The sequence below is a fragment of the Callithrix jacchus genome, chromosome 13 (assembly GCF_049354715.1).
Source record: "Callithrix jacchus isolate 240 chromosome 13, calJac240_pri, whole genome shotgun sequence".
Taxonomy (NCBI): domain Eukaryota; kingdom Metazoa; phylum Chordata; class Mammalia; order Primates; family Cebidae; genus Callithrix; species Callithrix jacchus.
Window position 1 is genome coordinate 7,837,142 of NC_133514.1, and position 18,671 is coordinate 7,855,812.

Genomic DNA, 18,671 nt, shown 5'->3' on the forward strand with positions numbered 1-18,671 from the left:
ACAGATTTACTATACTGCCCAGCAAATAACTGAAGGAGCTGTTTTCCAAATTGCTTCTTTGGCAACTCACACCATTTAAAACACTCAAAATAGCTGCAGATACATTCCCGAACAAAACTAACCAGTAAGAAAAATGTATCAACCAGGCAAGGTGGCTCATGCCTGTAATCTCAGCACTCCAGAGGCTGAGCTGAGTGGATTACTCCAGGTCAGTAGTTTGAGACCAGCCTGGCAAACATGGTGAAACTCCATCTCTACTAAAATAATAATAATATTAATAATAATAATAAATTAGCTGGGTGTGGTGGCGTGTGCCTCTAATCCCAGGTACTCGGGAGGCTGAGGCAGGAGACTCTCTTGAACCCAGGAGGCAGAGGTTGCAGTGAGCCAAGACTGTACCATTGCACTCTAGCCTGGGTGATAGAACTATTGGGAAAAGTCAGCACCAAGACAACAGGATCTTCAGAAAAAGTAACTCTGGAGAAAGTAGCAGCAAACTTTAAAAATCTACTTTGAAGAGCGAAATTTTTTACTATTTCCTTTCACTGTTCTTTTCATAGCCACTTCAAATTCCCAGGCCTTCCTGGTATTAAATGATGTTAAAACATGTCTTTTCTAAGTGACTCTACTGAGTCGTTAATTGTACTGAAGCTAAATTTCATGTACGAGTTCAAATGATGAACTCGTAGGCATGTCGCATAGAACTGAGTGTCTAACTTTTTTTTTCTTAGTGTAATAAAATAGCTGCTGACATTTATTTAAACTTAGTAACAGCCATGCATGGTTCTGTGCTTTTTTACATCTGTTTCTTCATGTAATTTTTATGATACTGAGCACAGCTGGCATTCCCTTTGTAAAGAGAAGGAAACCAAGTTTCAGGAAGTTTAATATTTTCCAAGAGCATATGCTATAAGGAGCAGGGGAGACTGAACTTGAGCTTAGCTCCATAGTAGACACTGCCAAAGGAATACATGGCAGCCTTTCTGTACCTTTTGAAACCCCGAGTCTGTAAGGCAAATTATTTCTATCACAAGATACTGTGTACCTAAAGAAGGAGCTAGTTTTCAGTCTTTTGAAGTCATTTTGTCCTTCAATCTATTTAAATCATTAACAAATCTAAAAATGCAATTGTCTGTGCTCATTTGAGCAGTCCTCACAAAATATGCTGGTATGGTAAAAATGTGTTTAATTCTTCAGAATTAAATATTCAGTAGTGACAAATATACAGATCGAATCGTACTGATATAAAACGTATTAACTACTTGATACAATGTTATCATAACAATGTATTTTTCACCTCAAATAAATTACTGTAGTTTAGTATCTAACAAAGCATTAAAGCCCTTTCACAGGCACCCACTGGGAGTTCTATGGTACCAGCGAGGACTCTCAGCCATCTCCTAAGCTTCCAGGTTGGATACGGTGCTTCTCCAGCTGCCTGGGGAATCAGGTTTCACATTTAAGCCCAGGACTTTCCTAGCATGCTGCTCTCCCCAGAGTGTGGCCACGAGGGCTGTGTGCCTATTACAACAGCAGAGTCAGTGCTTCTGTTGCTTAGAGTCCCAGCAAGGCAGCAACAGAGGTGAGGTGGGGATGAAGAGGCAGGTGTGGTCTGGAGTGTCGGGGAAGGAGTTAGTTGGTCGGGGAAGGAGGCTTTCAAGAGGCATGTGGGCCTCCTGGGAGCCACACTGTAAAATGAAGAGAATTCCTTAGACTGAGCTCTGCCTTTTGGGTGAGATACTGAACTCCTCTGGACACAAATAAATGAGGGACTTGAATGTATTAACTGAATGGTCACTTTGAATTCAGAAATCTTATCTAGCCAGGTGTGGTGGCTCATGCCTGTAAACCCACCACTTTGGGAGGCTAAGACAGGTGGATTGCTTGAGATCAGGAGTTCAAGACCAGCTTGAACAACAGGGCAAGGCCCTGTCTCTACCAAAAAAAAAAACTACAAAAAATTAGCTGGGTGTAGTGGCATGGGCCTCTAGTCCCAGCTACTTGAGAGGCTGGTGCAGGAGGATTGCTTGGTTCCAGGAGGTCAAGGCTGCAGTGAGTTGAGATCGCACCACTGCACTCTACCCTGGTGACAAAGGCAGACCCTGCCTTGAAATATATACATAAAATATATTAAACATATATTAAATATATATAATATACACAATATATATTGTATATATATTAATTATGTATAATATATATTATATGTTAATATTAATTATGTATATATGTGTATATATGTATATATATATAATCTATCTCTACTTTGCCCAACAAAGTGGACTAGTAAGAGCAACCTGTCCTTTTCTTGAAGTAATTTTTTAAATTTAACAACTGTTATTTTATTTAGAGAAGGTCGACACAGTTATTCAAAGTAACCAAACAAGATTTAAGCATGAACATGGTGACGTGAGCATCTTTTCAGATATTTCCAATATGCATAGAAGGTGCCTGCCTTTTCTGTACCTGAAAATGGGATCAAAATATAGATATTATTTGCAATGTTCAACTCAATACTTCACCATGGAAATACATTCATGAGGGCAGTACACTGTGTCATTCAGCAATCTATCTGGCTATTTTAGGATGGTAAACATTTAGGCTCTGTCCAACTTCTCAGTAAGAGAGAGGGGGCTACAGTGAATAAGACCCTATTGAAGCAGGACGTGTTAACTCCCTAGATGAAAACATCTGATCATTTAGAATTTGGCTGGTAGGGCCGACATATCTAACTTTTCTAGATATACAACAAGACTATAAGGGGAGTGGCTTTTCTGTGCACAACCAAGACTTGATATCATCAGTTAAGAGTTTCACAAATACACTGAGGGAAAATGACAATGTTTAATGCACTCGGCTTCAATCAATTATACGCTTGGGAATCTTTGCCTACATTGATTATTTATGTTTGTTCTTTCTATAAAATAACTATTTATACTTAATGGTTCCTAAGTTCTTTGCTTACTGATTGTGAGATGATCCTTTTCTATTATTTGTCTAGAACAATGTGGTGAACAGACTCTTAGGGGCCCGCATGGCACGCCCACCCGCTGATGTTCATGCCCTAGTTTTCCCCTTGAGAGTGGGCGAGACCCATGGCTTGCTTTCAACCAACACAGCAAACTGACAGCGATTGGCTGTATGTGAATACGTGTTCAGGATTATGTGATTACATATGAAATCGTAGCACCCAACTGTGGAGTCTCCCTCTCACCCAATCTCTCTCCCCTAAACCCCACTCCTATTCTGGCTCGACCTATGCTATGAAGTCCCAGGTGACAGCTATGTGTGGCCACCAGGAATTGATGGTAAACTCTAGCCAAAAGCCAGCACAATACTTAAGCCCTCATGCCTACAACTGCAAGGAACTGAATTCTGCCAGCTGCCCAACTATCTTAGAAGTGGATTCTATCCCAACTGAGCCTCAGGTGACGATGAAGTCCCAGCCAACACCTGATTGCAGCTTTGTGAGACCTTAAATGGCAACCCAGCCAAGTTGCCAAGCCATGCACAGACCCCTGACTCACAGAAACTATACGATAATGCATGTGTGTTGTTTGAAGCTGCTAAGTGTGCGATAATAATGTTACAACACAGTAGTTGGCTAATACAAAGAGTATTCAAATGGAAGATTGCTCCCCAATCTGTCCTTCCATGTCGCTCTGTTTACTAGCTCTTGAGTCGTTCCTGGTGGCATCTGGTCCTGCAGAGAGGATAAACCTGGGTAACAGAGGACGCTATGAAATTACCTTGCTACAAATACTGTTGGCTTTCTGTCTCTCTTCCTCATTTTGGGACAAAGAACGAGTATTGTCATTAAGGGCATTAAAAAGCGGCTCAAATCTTTTATTCTGATTTTAAAGCTACAGTAAATGACACCACATTTTAACTCAGATACTTTTTTCTTTCTCATAGGTTCTGTTCTTAAAATATAAAAGGTAAGAAGAAATGATAGCCACTTCAACTTGTCATATAACACTTTATAGTATTTTTATATGGACTCTTTTAAAAGACCTATTATTGTCCATCCATCATAAAAACTGAAAGGAAAACACATTTGCTAAAAGACATAAATCATCCCCCAAAGTTCGGCTTGGCTGTACTTCTCATACTTTCAGGTCAATAGATGCCTCATCTTTTCAACACTCTGACAACATTCCCCTTCCATGTCTTTTGTTGCCAGCAAAGAAGCCTGGAAAGGTAATTTTGTAATTGCAGTTGTAAAAGAAAGAGACTGATTAGTCCTTCTTTGTTCCATAATCCTCTAATGTAATTATTTAAAATTAAAAAGTGGAGAGATAAAATAGTCATAAAGCTCAAAATGACAATTGAAGGCTGGCATATCTGCTGAACAAGCTCTAACATTATTAAATTATTGTCACCAGAAGAAAAAAATGCAAACACCTCAGATAACTTACTCCGTATACAAACAGAAACAGTCAAGAAAAAGAAACACAATTGAATCGAATAAGCATGGCAAAATAATACCTTGAATATAGGACTTCAAAGCTAATTATTTTGACAAGTTCTAGTCTCAGTGTGTGAGTAAATAAGCAGGCACAGTGACTCAAAGAAATCTTTACTGATACTTTCCCCAGGTCAGCTATCTTCAACGAGTGTTTTCATAAAACATTGATGATATATTAATTTGAACTCACTAAAAATGATGGCTGGAATCAGGCATATTACATAGGCTGAGAACACGTGTTTGTTTATTGAAGAAACAGTGACTGTGTAAGAAACCAGAATGATGCTTGGATACTTGCAGGAGTGCCCTTCAATTCTCCAAGACTTAAGATTTATGAAGTCAAGACAATGTAAACAAATAAATGAGAAATCACCAAACAAGAACAACTTTTTTTTTTCTGACATGGAGTTTTGTTCTGGTCACCCAGTCTGGAGTGCAGTGGTGCCATCTCGGCTCACTGCAACCTCCGCCTCCACAGTTCAAGCGATTCTCCTGCCTCGGCCTTCTGAGTAGCTGGATTACAGGTGCCTGCTATCATACCAGCTATTTTTTTTTTTTTTTTAATTTCTGGTAGAGATGAGGAAGAACAAAATATTTTTAAAGGTTCCTAAACCTACATAATGACTAATGACTTTTAAACATAGTAACTGACAAAAATAATTTAGATCAAGTAGATTGGGTGATTACCACATGAGAGAATTCGAAGTGGACTCAAAGCTGAGTGGGCTTCAGATGGATGGAAACAAAGCCGAAAGCTACAGTCGATGAGGATGGATGGAAAACTCCTCAATAGAGAGAAAGCTGAAGGTATAGTTAGGATGTGTCTGGCCTGACTTAATTGGAAGTCACAAGGGCAAGGCTGAAAAGACCGATTGTGAAGGACTTTGAAAGTCAGCTTGGGAGAAGCATGCTGTACCCTACAGAGGAAAGCATGTACAATATATAAGAAAACAATATACATCACCAGTAAATCACAAACGGCTTCTCTTTCCACACTCGGCGTCCTCTTGGTATTACATCTTGGAAGTCATTACAAATGCTCCGGAACAGTCACAGTCCCAGGACTAGAAGGGAAAAATGTTTAAAAATTCCTAATGTTCTAGCTTCTGATAAACAGATGATGTTCAAACCAAGGTTTGACCCCTTGGCTGCATGAGAGTGGAAAGGAGGAAGGCCTCACATAAGCTGCATTTAAATCTGAATATTTCAGGGACTAGTCCCAGGAGAGTAGAGTACTTCCCTTCACATCCCGCCCTTCAGCTTTAAAGAGCACTGAGTGGATGTCTAAGAAGGGATATCTGGAGTCCACAGAGCATCAGCGGGTGGGTTCATTTACATGCTTGATGTCGAAACTGGCCCTCAATGAGCTATGGAAAAACAAAAAGGTTTATCTGGCTGTTCTCAGGCTGCTTCTCCTCAACATTCTCATCTTCAGTTCATGATTTTGATCCTGCTCCCTCTCTTTTCCATTCTTTTGAGATAGATTAGGGTGGCTGTAGCCTTTTGTAAAGGAGAATAAACTGGCCAGGTAGATAGAGAGAACAAACCACCTGACAGTGCACACACCGCACGCCGAACATGTGGGTAGAAGATCCTGCAGCCAGGATGACTAACAGCAGAAGGGAAAACCCCCAGATTCTTGCCAGCGCAGAAACCCATACTTAGTGTCCTCGGGCTGACCTATTCTCACTGGAATAGTAAAAACCACAGCCCTGGGTAGAGAACTAAGATGCTAGTGAGCCATGTGATATATGTGCTAGCATGCAGAACAACTGCACATATGCACCCAGAAGACTCCCAGCAACACACTTCACTGCAATGCCTATCCATTCCTCTCATGAATAGTTTTCTAAGCTGCCCATGAAGGGAATTTCCCCAGCATGAGACAGGAGTGTCTGAACCCAAGCAGCCTAAAATGACCCAGCCTTCAGCACTTACTCTCATTGTTCAATGAACTTCTTTCATGCAATGGAGTCAAGGACCTGAATGGACACACCTGACAGCACTTTGAGGTTCCATAAACTTTCAACTGCCAATAGAACCTCCAATAGATACTTGACATTAGTGTCTCTATCACATGGCCTAATATTTGACTAAATGCAAATTATGTCACGTGACTCTAGTGTTCTTCTGAAGTCAAAATCAAAACTCCTAGGAAGCACTCAGAGATTCAGCTTCTTTGTTCAAAATGCGACGTAGCCATGGAACACTACACAGCCATAAAAAAGAACAAGATCACGTCCTTTGCAGGAACGTGGATGGAGCTGGAGGCCAGTGTCCACAGCAAAGTAATCCAGGAACAGAAAATCAAATAGCACTTGTTCCCTTGTATAAGTGGGAGCTAAACCATGAGAACACATGGACACATAAACAACACACAGTAGGGAAGTACACGCAGTGGGGCCTGTCAGAGGGTGGAGGGTGGGATGCTGGAGAGTATGAGGAAAAATAACTACTGGATACTAGGCGTACTCCCTTGGTAATGATACAGTCAATACAACAAATCCCACGGCACACATCTACCTATATCACAAAACTTCATATCCTGCACATGTACCTTGGAGCTTAAAATAAAAGTTTTTTTTTAAAAAAATGTGGGGTAGGTGAATGGGAAGGGCTCATAAATTAGTTATACTGAATTGAGTATTTCATTTGGCACATTGCCATAATTTTTTAAGTGAGCAAAATTATTACCACAATCCTTTTTAAGAGTCAAGTCTTCCCAATTCTCTTCCTTATTATCCCTAGTCATCAGTGTGAAGGATCGTATCAGACTGAAAATGTGTAGATCTTCAGTTCTACCCAGATCACATTGATCAATAGAGCAAATTCCACCAAACAGTAACAAGATGACTGTTCTCACCTGCATTTCCCTTGTTATTATTTATATATTTTAAGTTTCGGGAAATATATTTAAACTCCATATTGTTTCCATGTAAAATGGAGCATGGATGTTGAACAGGTGAACTGCAACCTCATGAATACAGGTAAAACCATAAGATAAAAAAAAAAATAATACCCTAACAGATGGATTGGTCTTATGTGGTCCATAGTAACTACATTTTATAAAGAAAGGGGAAAAGAGACACAATAAGACATGCAAGACATTTGTAGTGCACAGAAAGTGTCTGATCAAGTCAGCTAATATCTCATAAAAATGTGACCCTTCTTAGCTTGCCAAGGTCTCTCTTCTTTTTGTGAAGTGTCAATCACACCTTGCAATGCTGAACTGTCCCAGCTGTGTTATACGTCAAAGTCACTATTTTCCTACCAAATAAAAAGGATAGTTTGAAATGTGGTGACTAAAATTGTTGATGGATTTTGAACACTCATAAGGCCCGTTCTTTGAGATAAAAGTGAAGATCTCTTAGTTCCGTGGAATCCACTATTTTCACAGGAAGTGAAAATTTACTCAGAGCGCTGCCAGGCAAGATTTTAGGAGCCACAGGTATGTAACCCATTATTGGGGAGATGTAATTTTATAGAAAGGGGAATGCTCAGAGTCCCCACATCCTTTACAGGAATGTCAACTTCATGTAGAAAATTACTCATTTATTAGAGGTTGATGAAGACACTTTCTGTTAAAAAACAAAAAGGAAGAGGAAAAAAAGTTTCTCTAAATAGAGGAACAGGCATTCTTCAGGCATCTTGAAAATGACTGCCTGGAATTTATAATTAATTTCAAAGGATTTTCATTCATTAGAGATCACTCTCCAAATAATTCAAATTCTAACCTAACATTTAGCCCTTTCTTATATAACACTAATGATATCAGAGTATACTAAACAGTAAAAGAAAAAAATAATTCACTTGAACAGCATTTTTATATGAAAGAGCATAATTATCCCTTGAAGTCTTACCATAATATCAACATTATGGACAAGGAGTTTGAATCTCTGCTTTGTTGAAAAACTAGTTTAATAAAAAAGAAGATTAAACAGCATAGAATGATGAATACCAATAATAGAGGCACTGATGGTAAGGAAGAAATCTTCTGAATGAATTGCACAATTTCACAGTATAGTGTATTCATCATGGAATCACTGTGAGCTAATTAGTCTGGGAAGGGTTAGTAAATAAGTTATTAGGTTTTGATGCGTTTTATTGAAAGAAAGGTAAAGAGAGATGACAGTTTGATAGACTGTACCTATCTATATTTAAAATATATAATATATAGATAAAATTTATATACAGATAAATACACATAGTATACATCATGTATTACACATATATAAATATATCCATTGCAATTTTTACCATCTCCAAGTTAGAAACCGTATTTTACCACACAACCTAGTACCCAATGTGGCATTTCCTATGTGAGATTACATGTATTCTCTGTATCAGAATTACCTGAGGATGGGCGTGGGTAGTAAATAAATAGATTCCTGCCTCCATCCAAAATCCACTTAATTGAGAATCACTTGGAAAAGAAGCCATGGAATTTGCATTGAATTAAGACTAAAACAAGTAATTCTTATGCACACAAAGTTTACATGGAGTATTCAAAAACTGTGCTTCATGTCCACCACAACCTTGACAGCTATAATGATAAAGGTGACAGACACGTTCAGCACAAAAAGCAGAGGGTTGCTGCAACACTTCAGGAAAACGCTCAATGCCTTGCAAAGGTGCTTCAGTTCCGCTGGGGTTCATGGTTGATAATTATCTGAATAATTCAGAGAAAAAGTTGTAGTTATCTTCATTGTATCCCTAGCATATCAGATTTTCTTGAATTTTATTTAGGTTGAAGTTCTCCAACATATATCAAGCCAAAACGTAAGAAATAGAAAGCACTGGCATCTGACCGATATTTTATACAGTTTAAAATATTGAGTGTCAACTTGATTGGATGAAGGGTGCAAAGTATTGTTCGTGGGGGTGTCTGTGAGGCTGTTGCCAAAAGAGATGAACTTTGGAGTCAGTGGGCTGGGAGAGGCAGACCCGCCCTCGGTGTGGTGGGCACCATCTCATCAGCTGTCAGCGTGGCTGGGATAAAGCAGATGCTTGCTGAGTCTTCCTGTCTTCACCTTCCTGCCGTGCTGGATGCTTCCTGCCCTCGAACACTGAACTCTATGCTATTTATCTTACAGACTCTTGGACTTAACACCAGCGGTTTTCTGGGGTCTCTCTGTCTTTTGGCCACAGACTGAAGGCTGCACTGTTGCCTTCCTTGCTCCTCAGCCTGCTGACAGCCTTCACCTTGTACATGCCCAAGTACACTTACTTGATTTTTATACTGATGAGTTGTTCTGGAATGAACAACCAGTGTACTAAGCACAATGGTCATGTAATTGAAGGCAATGTAAAAAGGTTGAGTTCCTTGAGGACTGATTCATTTCAGTAGAGCCAAAACGTCTATTTCTTAACCTCAGGTTGCATATCCAAGCCAGTCTTACAGTTGAAAAGAAAAAAGAAAGAAAGAAACTACGGCCCCAGTTGCTAATGTGGCTGTGCCAAAGTGTCATGTTGCTTGGACTTGAAGTCTGCCACTGTTGGTCTCTGAGTCCAAGTTCCCACTTTCCTATCCCAGAAAACAACAGGCTTGTGGCATTCCCATTCAACCCAAAGATACAAATACTGTACACCGTGGGATATCTACGCCTTCACTCAGATATCTTTCTCTGATTTATTAGCTGATCAAATAAAAGAAGTTTAAAAATACATCCTTGACACCTGCTATGTGCAAGTACACATGCAGCTTTTCAGTTATCTTACAGAGGGAAGGGAGCTCAACCAGAAGACGTACAAAAGGCCAAAGGGAAAACGGAGCTTAAATGGCATGTATGCAGGTTGTAATGGCTCATTTCCACTATGAGCTCAGCAGAAAAATTACCAGAGGCACATTGAAGATTCAGTGGAATCGAGAGTATTTAATATGCCATTTGCATTTTGACAGCTTTGAAAAGTCTACATTGGGTTTGCTGTATCTTCTGCTTATAAGCAGGAACCAGCCACTGAGCCTTTGTTTATCTGTTTCTTAAAGGAAGCAGAACCATTTTCTTGACATTTTCAAAGCTGTGTTGGTGTCTGCTTGACACAATAAACTGGACAGTAAGGAAGCATTGCCCCCAGGAGGAGCTGCTTTTGCCTGTAGGAACTTCAGCACTGTGGCTGTGGCAGTCTTCCTATCAAGGATGATTGGCCAGCTGAAAGCCAATATAAAAATAGCCTGCTCCCTAGGCCTCTGCGGGTGAGATGCTTGGGACGTGAGGGAATTCTACTACCCTGCACTACCTGCCATTTGCCTCTCTGGACTTGTTTGATGAGACCTCTTTGCCCTACTATTCAAGTTTACAAAACCTGTCACTTACGAAGAAAGATTCCCCTTTGCTTACCTTTTCAAGGACTTAAAACCCCAAACTACTGACTCCCGGAGTCCTTCAGAAGCACTGAAAAGCTTTCTGCTGAACAGTCATCAGAATTACCAATAATATCCTGACTATGCAACACGGAAAAGACGTGATCTGCTCAGCAATACAGAGATGTTAACTTCATTTTAAGTGGTTAGGTTTGTTTGTTTGAGACAGAGTTTTGCTTGTTTCCCAGGCTGGAGTGCAATGGGGCCATCTGGGCTCACTGCAACCTTCGCCTCCTGGTTTCAAGTGATTCTCCTGCCTCAGCCTCCCGAGTAGCTGGGACTACAGGCATGTGCCACCATGCCCGGCTAATTTTGTACTTTTAGTAGAGACTGGGTTTCACTATGTTGATCAGGCTGGTCTCGAAGTCCTGACCTCAGGGGATCTATACACCTCTGCCTCCCAAAGTGCTGAAATTACAGGCGTGAGCCACCGTGCCCAGACCACCTTTTTAGTGCTTGATGGGGATTTGGGGTTTTCTGTGGAAGTGTCTTCTTTGCAGCAGTGTCCTTGGCTCCTCAGGAGGAAGTATATGCTGTGCGGCTCTGCCATAAAGGAATTTCACATCCTTAGGTCTTAGCATCCTTCTTGGCGGGATGAATTTTTAATAAGGCAACTCATCTAAAACCATGCAGGTAAGGGAAGGCATACCTCTTTCCCGATGGAGTTACAGGGTTTCTCTGGAAATTCAACAGTGCGAGCTCACATCTCTGCTGGGTGAGTCAGGGTATGTTTGAGTTACTTATTTTGAGAAATGCTCCACCTTTCTCTTTCGGGCTTCTTAAAATGAGGCTACTCTGGGCTAGTAGTGTTGTATGTACTCTCTTTTAGGATGTTTTATGGGTAACTAATTGACTGCAAATACCTGTATTCTCGTGACTGCACATATGCAAAAAACAACTGAGAAGCAAACTTCGTCCAAACAGCCGCTAGATCAGCCCCAGGTAAAGGAGCAGATCTGAGCCAGCGCACACGGAATTAATATTCCTATTTACTGGATGAAAACGCTTACAGCCTTACTCCTTTTCCCCTAGTCCCTGAAAAGAGGCATTTAAAGAGATACGCGCACATGAGACTCAAACCTTTACAATGCCATTAAAAATCAGAAGTAAAAGGAACGATCCCCAGTGAATTCCCGACACCCCCAACGCTTTATTGAAGAGTATAGACAGCGTCGTCAGCTGAAGCTGATACTCGGGTTCGCATAGTGGCCGGTTCCAATGACCTCAACTGCGGCCGCCTCCAGCCTCACGACTCCGCAAGCAGGTCACGAATTATGCCCCACGCATCAAAAACTCTGCGCTTGCCTTGGCCACAGCGGGAGCCGCCACCTGGGCGCGCGGCGCAGCTGCCCGCGGCAGTGGCCGGGCGCCCTCCAGCCGGAGCGCTCCTCCTCGGGAAGGCTGCTGCGCGCAAGCGCCTCGGGTCGACCTGGAGCCCGGAGCCCAGCGCCGACGGCCCCGGCGGAGGCCCGACCTTGGTCCCCTGGGCTTTGCTGGGCACTGGGAAGGCGACCCCGCCCCAATGGCCGGGTCGCACCACCGGCGACTCCGGCGCCGGCGTCACCAGCCCCCTCCCGGCCTGTAGCCCCTTCCCAGGCGGCCTTAGGCGCTCGCACTTGACCCCGCAGGCGCGGAGGAGACGCGGCCCCTGGTGCCGGTGGGGTTGATGAAGGAGCTCCACGCACCCACCGCCGCATGAGCCAGACAATAGCGCAATGAGCGCCGCGTCCGAGCGTCCTGGATCCCCTCCGCGCGCACACACTTGCGCACACACAGGCACCGCTCCAGCTCCAAGCACACGCCAGGGGCCTGGGACCCGGGGCTCCACTTCTCGGCTTCTACAGCCAGGCTCTGGGGCCTGCAGCGCGCTAGAGGAGCTCTCTTCCAACTGGCTGCCCTACTGGGCCCCAGGCGCCCAGGACTTTGCCACCACCTGCCCTGTTCGCCCCAGAATCTGAGCCTGAACCGCCCCCGCCCACTACCTGCCCCTCCACACCCTCCCTCCCGCCTCCGCCTCCGCCTCGCGCTGCAGCCCACCCGCGTGGGGGCGGAATCCGCCCGGCACACACGTGTGCAGATTATTAAGCAGCCGAGCCAGGGCCGTCGCCGTCTCCACGCAGCAACCTCCGCTAATTGCGGGGGAGGGGAGCCCGGAGCTCGCGGAACTCGGGGGAACCGAGAGTGCGCTCAGGGCGGCTGGGAGTGCAGGGGAAGGGCGGGAAGTTTTGCGGAGTTGCGTGGCAGGTGTTTCCTCTTCATGCAGGGGCTTGGCTGGAAAAAGCCGGGTCCTGTCCCCTGGGATCCTGCCCTCTCCCCTGCCACACACAGGTCCCTGCACACCTCCCAGGGCACAACCCTCTTTGCCCCTAGACTTTGGCTGCCTCGCCTTCCAATTCCCAGACAGTCCAGTGCCGACTAGAGGCCGCCGCCAGCCGGGCCCTGCTCAGCCGGCGGTGCCTCCGAAGAGGCAGCGGCCAAGGCGTCCAAACCGAGCCGGGCGGGTTGGCAGAGGGTCGGAGTCTGCGGGAAGCTCCCCAATCCCGAGGGACCGCGAGCTTGGGTGACTGAGGGCCACCGTGTGCTCTCCCCGGGATCTCGGGGCTCATTCCCGCAGACAACCCCTTGTGAGGGTGGATGCCCATGAGGAGGAGCTGGCGCCGAGCGGTCAGCTCTGTCCGATCCCTGGACGCCTGGTGGAGACCAGCGCCGGTAGGGGAAGCCCAGCCGGCACGTCTCTCCCTCGCTCTCCAGGCGGATCTGGAGTTTCCTAATGAACCAGATAGTCCTCCTTCGCCCTGCCAATCACTCTTCCATCTGGACCACGGGAGGAAAAGGAAATGGGTGGCAAAGAAGATGGAAGAATCTAGAGAGGAAGGGGAAATGTTATGAAGGGAAAGAAGCAAGTGACAATTAAAAAAAAAAAATCATAGGATTAAATTCCATCCTTTAAAAATGAAACGAAAGAAAAAACCTATATAGATACAGAGATTCCGGGAATGTCCATGGACGTGCTGATTGATAGACAAAGCATCTAAGGAGGCTAAAAATGGGGACAGGGGCAGGTATTTCCAATGTGAAATCAATCAATATTCTCTCTCTTTCTGTCTCTCTCCCACTCTCGAGGGAGCTTATTTTCTTTCCCGTAGAAGAGACAAGTGCACAAGGTCTCGTCAGCCTTGAGGTCGCAGCCTGTAGGCTACTTAGGAGAAAACACTCCCCAACTCATTCCGGGAGAAAACCAAGTTCACAGAGCCCCAAGCCCAGGAGGCACCCAGAGGAACTCCTGCCCCTGACCAGGGTAGAAAGAGACCACCCTGCTTCCACGTTTAATGTATCTGACTTGGAAGCCGGTCCAGAACTCCCAGCCTGTTTCACGCACCTTGTCAACACCTTACAACTTGCAAGGAGAGAAGTCCGGGGGAGAGGAGAGCGGGGGCGACCTTCCCGAGGCAGCTACTCCTCTCCAGCTGAGGTCGTGGGAGAGGGAAGGAGGAGCGGAGGAATGGGGTGTACGGGTGGGAGGAGGCCGGGCCGGCGGAGACCTTTGCCTGTTGGTTCCCAAACCCCCGGAGAGAGCCCGAACTTTCAAGGCCGGCTGCACTGGGCCGCTTTCCCAGGAGCGTCGGGTCCGGGGAGAAAGTCCTGGGAACTGACCCCCAGACCCCCCACCCCGACCCGTGGAGTCCGCGTCTCGGGGGAGGCAACGCCGCCCCGCCGGAGCGCAGTTCCAGCCCGACTCGAGTTTGGTTCCTTTACCCCTAACCACCCGCACTGCCGAAAACAAGAGGCGTCTCCTTTTAGCCTGGGCGACGGGGAAGGAAGGCACCGCGGGGTGGAGCGGGGGCCCAGGAGGGCTGGGGAGAGCGCAATGGAAGCGCCCTCCCAGGCATCGCGTTCCCCGAGCGCCGGTGGCGGAGCAGCGCCCGGCTGAGGCGGCCACTCCGTGCCCTGCGGTCCCCAGAACCCACACTCGCGCCCGCAAACGGGGCCTCCGTGGGCTCCCGCGCCTCCCCGGCCGGAGCGAGCCCGCCTTACCCTTGGCTGCAGTGAGGAGCCTCGCGCACAGCACCAGCAGCCCGAGGAGCAGGAGCGGCGGCTGGAATCTCCTCCGCGCAGTCATGTCTGCAGATACTCCACGCGCACGCGGCACGGGTGGCTCCTCCGAGGAAGGCAGGGCTACGAGCGCAGCCGGATGATCACCCGAGGGCAGGGCGAGCCGGAGACGGAGCCCGGTCCCGAAACCCGCCGCGCATCCGACGCCTCCCGCAGGTCTGGGCGCCCGGCTCGCCTCCCTCTCATAGCATCGGGTCCCGAGCCTCTGCAGGGCTGAGCGGCTCCGAGCTCCGAGACCCGGGCGGGCTGGCTGGCGGCGCCCGGGCCGGGGCCAGGGCCGGGGACGAGCCGGGCAGGAAGGCACCAAGGCGGCGAGGCTGCGGGAGGGGCGAGGCGGGGAGAGGAGCGCACGCAGCCGGGAGAGACCTGGAGAGGAGGCAGCTGGAGAGAGAGCCGGCGAGTGGGAGCTGCGGGGAGGGGGGCGCGGGGGGAGGAGAGAGCCAGTCGAGAGAGAAAAGGCGGAGAGCGCGGAAGACGGGCTGCTAGTGGCACAAGGAGCCGCTGCCGTGGCGGCTGGACTCAACCATCCCTACCCACAGAGAGGGGACCGAGGCTGGGCACGGCGCAGTCCCAGGCACAGCCAGCCTCTGGGCCTCGGGCGGCCCGCACCGCGCCGCGTTTCGCTCGGCCTCCGCGCAGCGGCGCGCAGGCTGGAGAAAGGAGACTTGTTGGGCGCTCGCGGGTGGGGGAAGCCCACGCTGCACACCAGGGAGGAACCACGCAACCAGGCAACTCGCGCAAACTGGAGGGCGTCTGCAGGGGCAGAGGCCGGCCTCCATCCTCTCATCTCCCTTCCTGGCTGGCCAGAGAGCGGCCCTCTGCATAACTGAGATCAGAAATGCAGGTGGAAAGGGCACACGGTTCAACTCCAAGGGAGAGATATATTAAATATTATATATATATATACACACGGACACATATACATAAAATCTTTTGCAAGATGGACTATTTGAGAGGAGCCACACAAATTTACAAATTTCCTGACTTCAGATTGTCTTAGACTTAACGATGCCCTAAACTTCAGCTTCAGATAAAATTTCACATGAGGAAGAATGTCTAGAATTCATGTTATGGTCTGGTGATGGGAGCCAGCATGTTGGCACAGCTTCCGATGAAACTATATATAAAATCCTGTGGGTTGGGAAGGGACCTTAGAAGAGAAGAGGCAGGTTCTCCCTGATTCTGCAAGAGGATGAAGCCAGCAGGGAGAGAACAGCGCTCTAGAATAGCAGTACTTGATACAATAAACTGGATTTCACCCAGCTCCCCAAACGGAGGAGGCATTCCTGCAGTTGCTGGGGAACGTGTTAGGCAAGACATTTTAGGAAAAGGTGGTCAGTTAATAGAAACACCGTGAGTGAAAGCTGATTTTCACAGAAGAACATTTAAAGGATTCAACATCCTTGGCCAAAAAGGTTTAGCCCTTTTAGAGGACAGAACATGGACATCCCATGCCCCAGCGAGAGCGAATTAGACTTCAGTCCTGGAATCATTAGTCTATCGGCCTGTACCTGTGGTGGGAGGGAGGACCCAGCGCTGCATCCCACCTCCTTCTCCTCTTGGTCTTTGAGATTAAAGGGGTTGACAGTTTCACAAGGTTTTATCTCCCTCCTTTAATATTCTTAGATTGCCCTTGCCCCTGTGACGTCTAGGCTAGCTCAGAATGGGATGGCCTATCTCCAGGGCAGGAAGGACTGCAAGCTTGGTGTGGAAACACCAAAGCCTGACTTTGAGTCTCCCTGCAGCTTACCTCCACAATCTGTTTCTCCTCACACAGATCGGAGCTTTTAAATATAGGGAGGAGACTGACGCTCTTGGAGTTGCAGTCCTGTGTTTTCCTCAGCACAGAATCCCATCTTGCCTTGTTCATCCCTGGAGGGAAAATCAGAGGGCAGAATGCCTCCATCACAGGGGAGTTCCCACGGAACACCTGAGTTCTATTATTTGGGCTGAACTGGGTCTGTTGGGCAGAGGGTCACCCCTTCTGGGATTTTAACTCAGATCCCAGATAGTACCTGTGAGTCAGCAAGTGAAAAAAAATGCTTTCCAACACCCATTAAGTGCTCCAATAGTTCATTTCAAGCACCTCATCAGGAAAAACGAAGCCCTTCTCAGGAGCTGAAGAGCTGACTTCTCCTTGAGAAACGGTGCCCTGTCTGTACACTGCCATTCCTAATGACTCGTGTCACCAAGAAGGATTTCTGCCATTAAAAAACGTTTTCAACATCTGACTATCCTGGGCTGGGACTCAGAGATTTTCACTTGATTAGGATCCCAATCAGGAACGCTGAGTGTCAGCTGAGAGCTGGAACACCTTTACACGTAATTGTGACAGGCTGCAGGCTCAACTTCTCTGTCCCTCTGTTCTGTTAAAACGCTCCCATGCCCCCTCCTTTCCGCAGAGCGCAAAGAATCTATCTGATACAAGGCCTTGGGAAATACTGCTCCGGATAACCAATAATCACTCAGTTTTTGCTGTTATTTATATGGGGTATTTTCTTTGGCCTGATCGTACATTAGAGAGTGACAATGATTCGTGCCAAATTGTTCCTTGATCATAATTATGAGAAGGGTAGAAAACGGCTGTCAAATAAAATAAGCTGGTCTGTGATATGGTTGTATTTGTGTGTTAATACAGTGAATTCCGCACCCCGCCCCCCCCACACACACACCCAGCCAGAGCTCAAGGCTGGTTTAATTTGGAGGAAAAACATGGGGCACTGCTGCCATCTAGCGTCCGATATTTCTTGTTTGGCGATTTCAGAGAGCAGTGGTCCCTGAGGGTTTTTTTTTTTTTTTTTTTTTTGCTTCTCTTAACCTCCTCTGTTCCCTGCGTGCGTTTTCAATCTCCTCCCTGACACTCGTGCGCCTTCCTAGCGGTGAGGCTGCAGATGGAGCCCATTGTAGGCTACCGCAAGCTCCCCACCCCTCCCCGACATACGCGCATACTTCGATTTTTTTTTTTTTTTAATGATTGTGAAAGCCTTAATCTCTATCAGAAGTCCAGTACATGTCACTTAGAGCAATTTTAGCCAAATAGGATTGGAGTGAGCGTGGGCGCATAGGACGTCACACCAGGAAGCTCCGTGGCCACTTCTCTGCCATGGCCTGTGCTGCCTGGAGCATCACACTTCTGTACTGGGATGTTGACTCGGATCCCCATCCTGGGCATCACACTCTCCACAGCCTCAGGGCCTGCTAAGCAACGCTAGAAATACCCTTGGCACTCAGCACCCACCAGAGAGTTGAGCAGTGTGATGGTTAAAGACGAAGAGGTGCCGGTGTGCCGAAGGGGGTAATGACATCCCTAAATTCAGGTAGCAACTAATTTAACATGCAGTTGGAGAGACGACAGCATAAACATCAAAAAAGTGCAGCCATTGAAGAGGGAGAGTGTGTTTTAAATGAAATTGTCTGAGGAGGGGATGGAAAATAGGAACACGATACTTGAGATAAAATTAGAAAATTTTAAAACATGCACAAATGAGAATGCTAATTAGCTGGAAAAGCTGTACATGTGTGAAAATCTTAGAGAATGTGGTGTGTTGTCATGATGCCTAACTGTGACATTATTTGGTTTGTTTAATGTCACATATGAAAAAAACTGATGGCAACTGAAGAATTGAGGAAAATTATTTTCTTGACAGAGGGGTCAGTATTAGAGTCACATGACTCATGTTTCCTGCCGTGCAGTGTCTACCTCGGGTGAGCAAGCGTGTGACAGAACTT

The 18,671-nt window shown here is 46.4% G+C and overlaps 1 protein-coding gene across 3 annotated transcripts in view; it reads right to left on the bottom strand.

Moving 5' to 3' along the window:
- The window catches only part of CSMD1 (CUB and Sushi multiple domains 1), a 2,142,320-nt gene extending 2,126,987 nt beyond the window's left edge, over positions 1-15,333 (bottom strand). For all 3 annotated transcript variants that reach the window (XM_035269622.3, XM_017963591.4, XM_008979004.5), the window contains exon 1: positions 14,865-15,333. In XM_035269622.3, the coding sequence (XP_035125513.3) occupies positions 14,865-14,949 (85 nt within the window). In that variant the 5' untranslated portion in view covers positions 14,950-15,333. The remainder of the gene's footprint in view (positions 1-14,864) is intronic.
- Between the last annotated feature and the right edge of the window lie 3,338 nt (positions 15,334-18,671).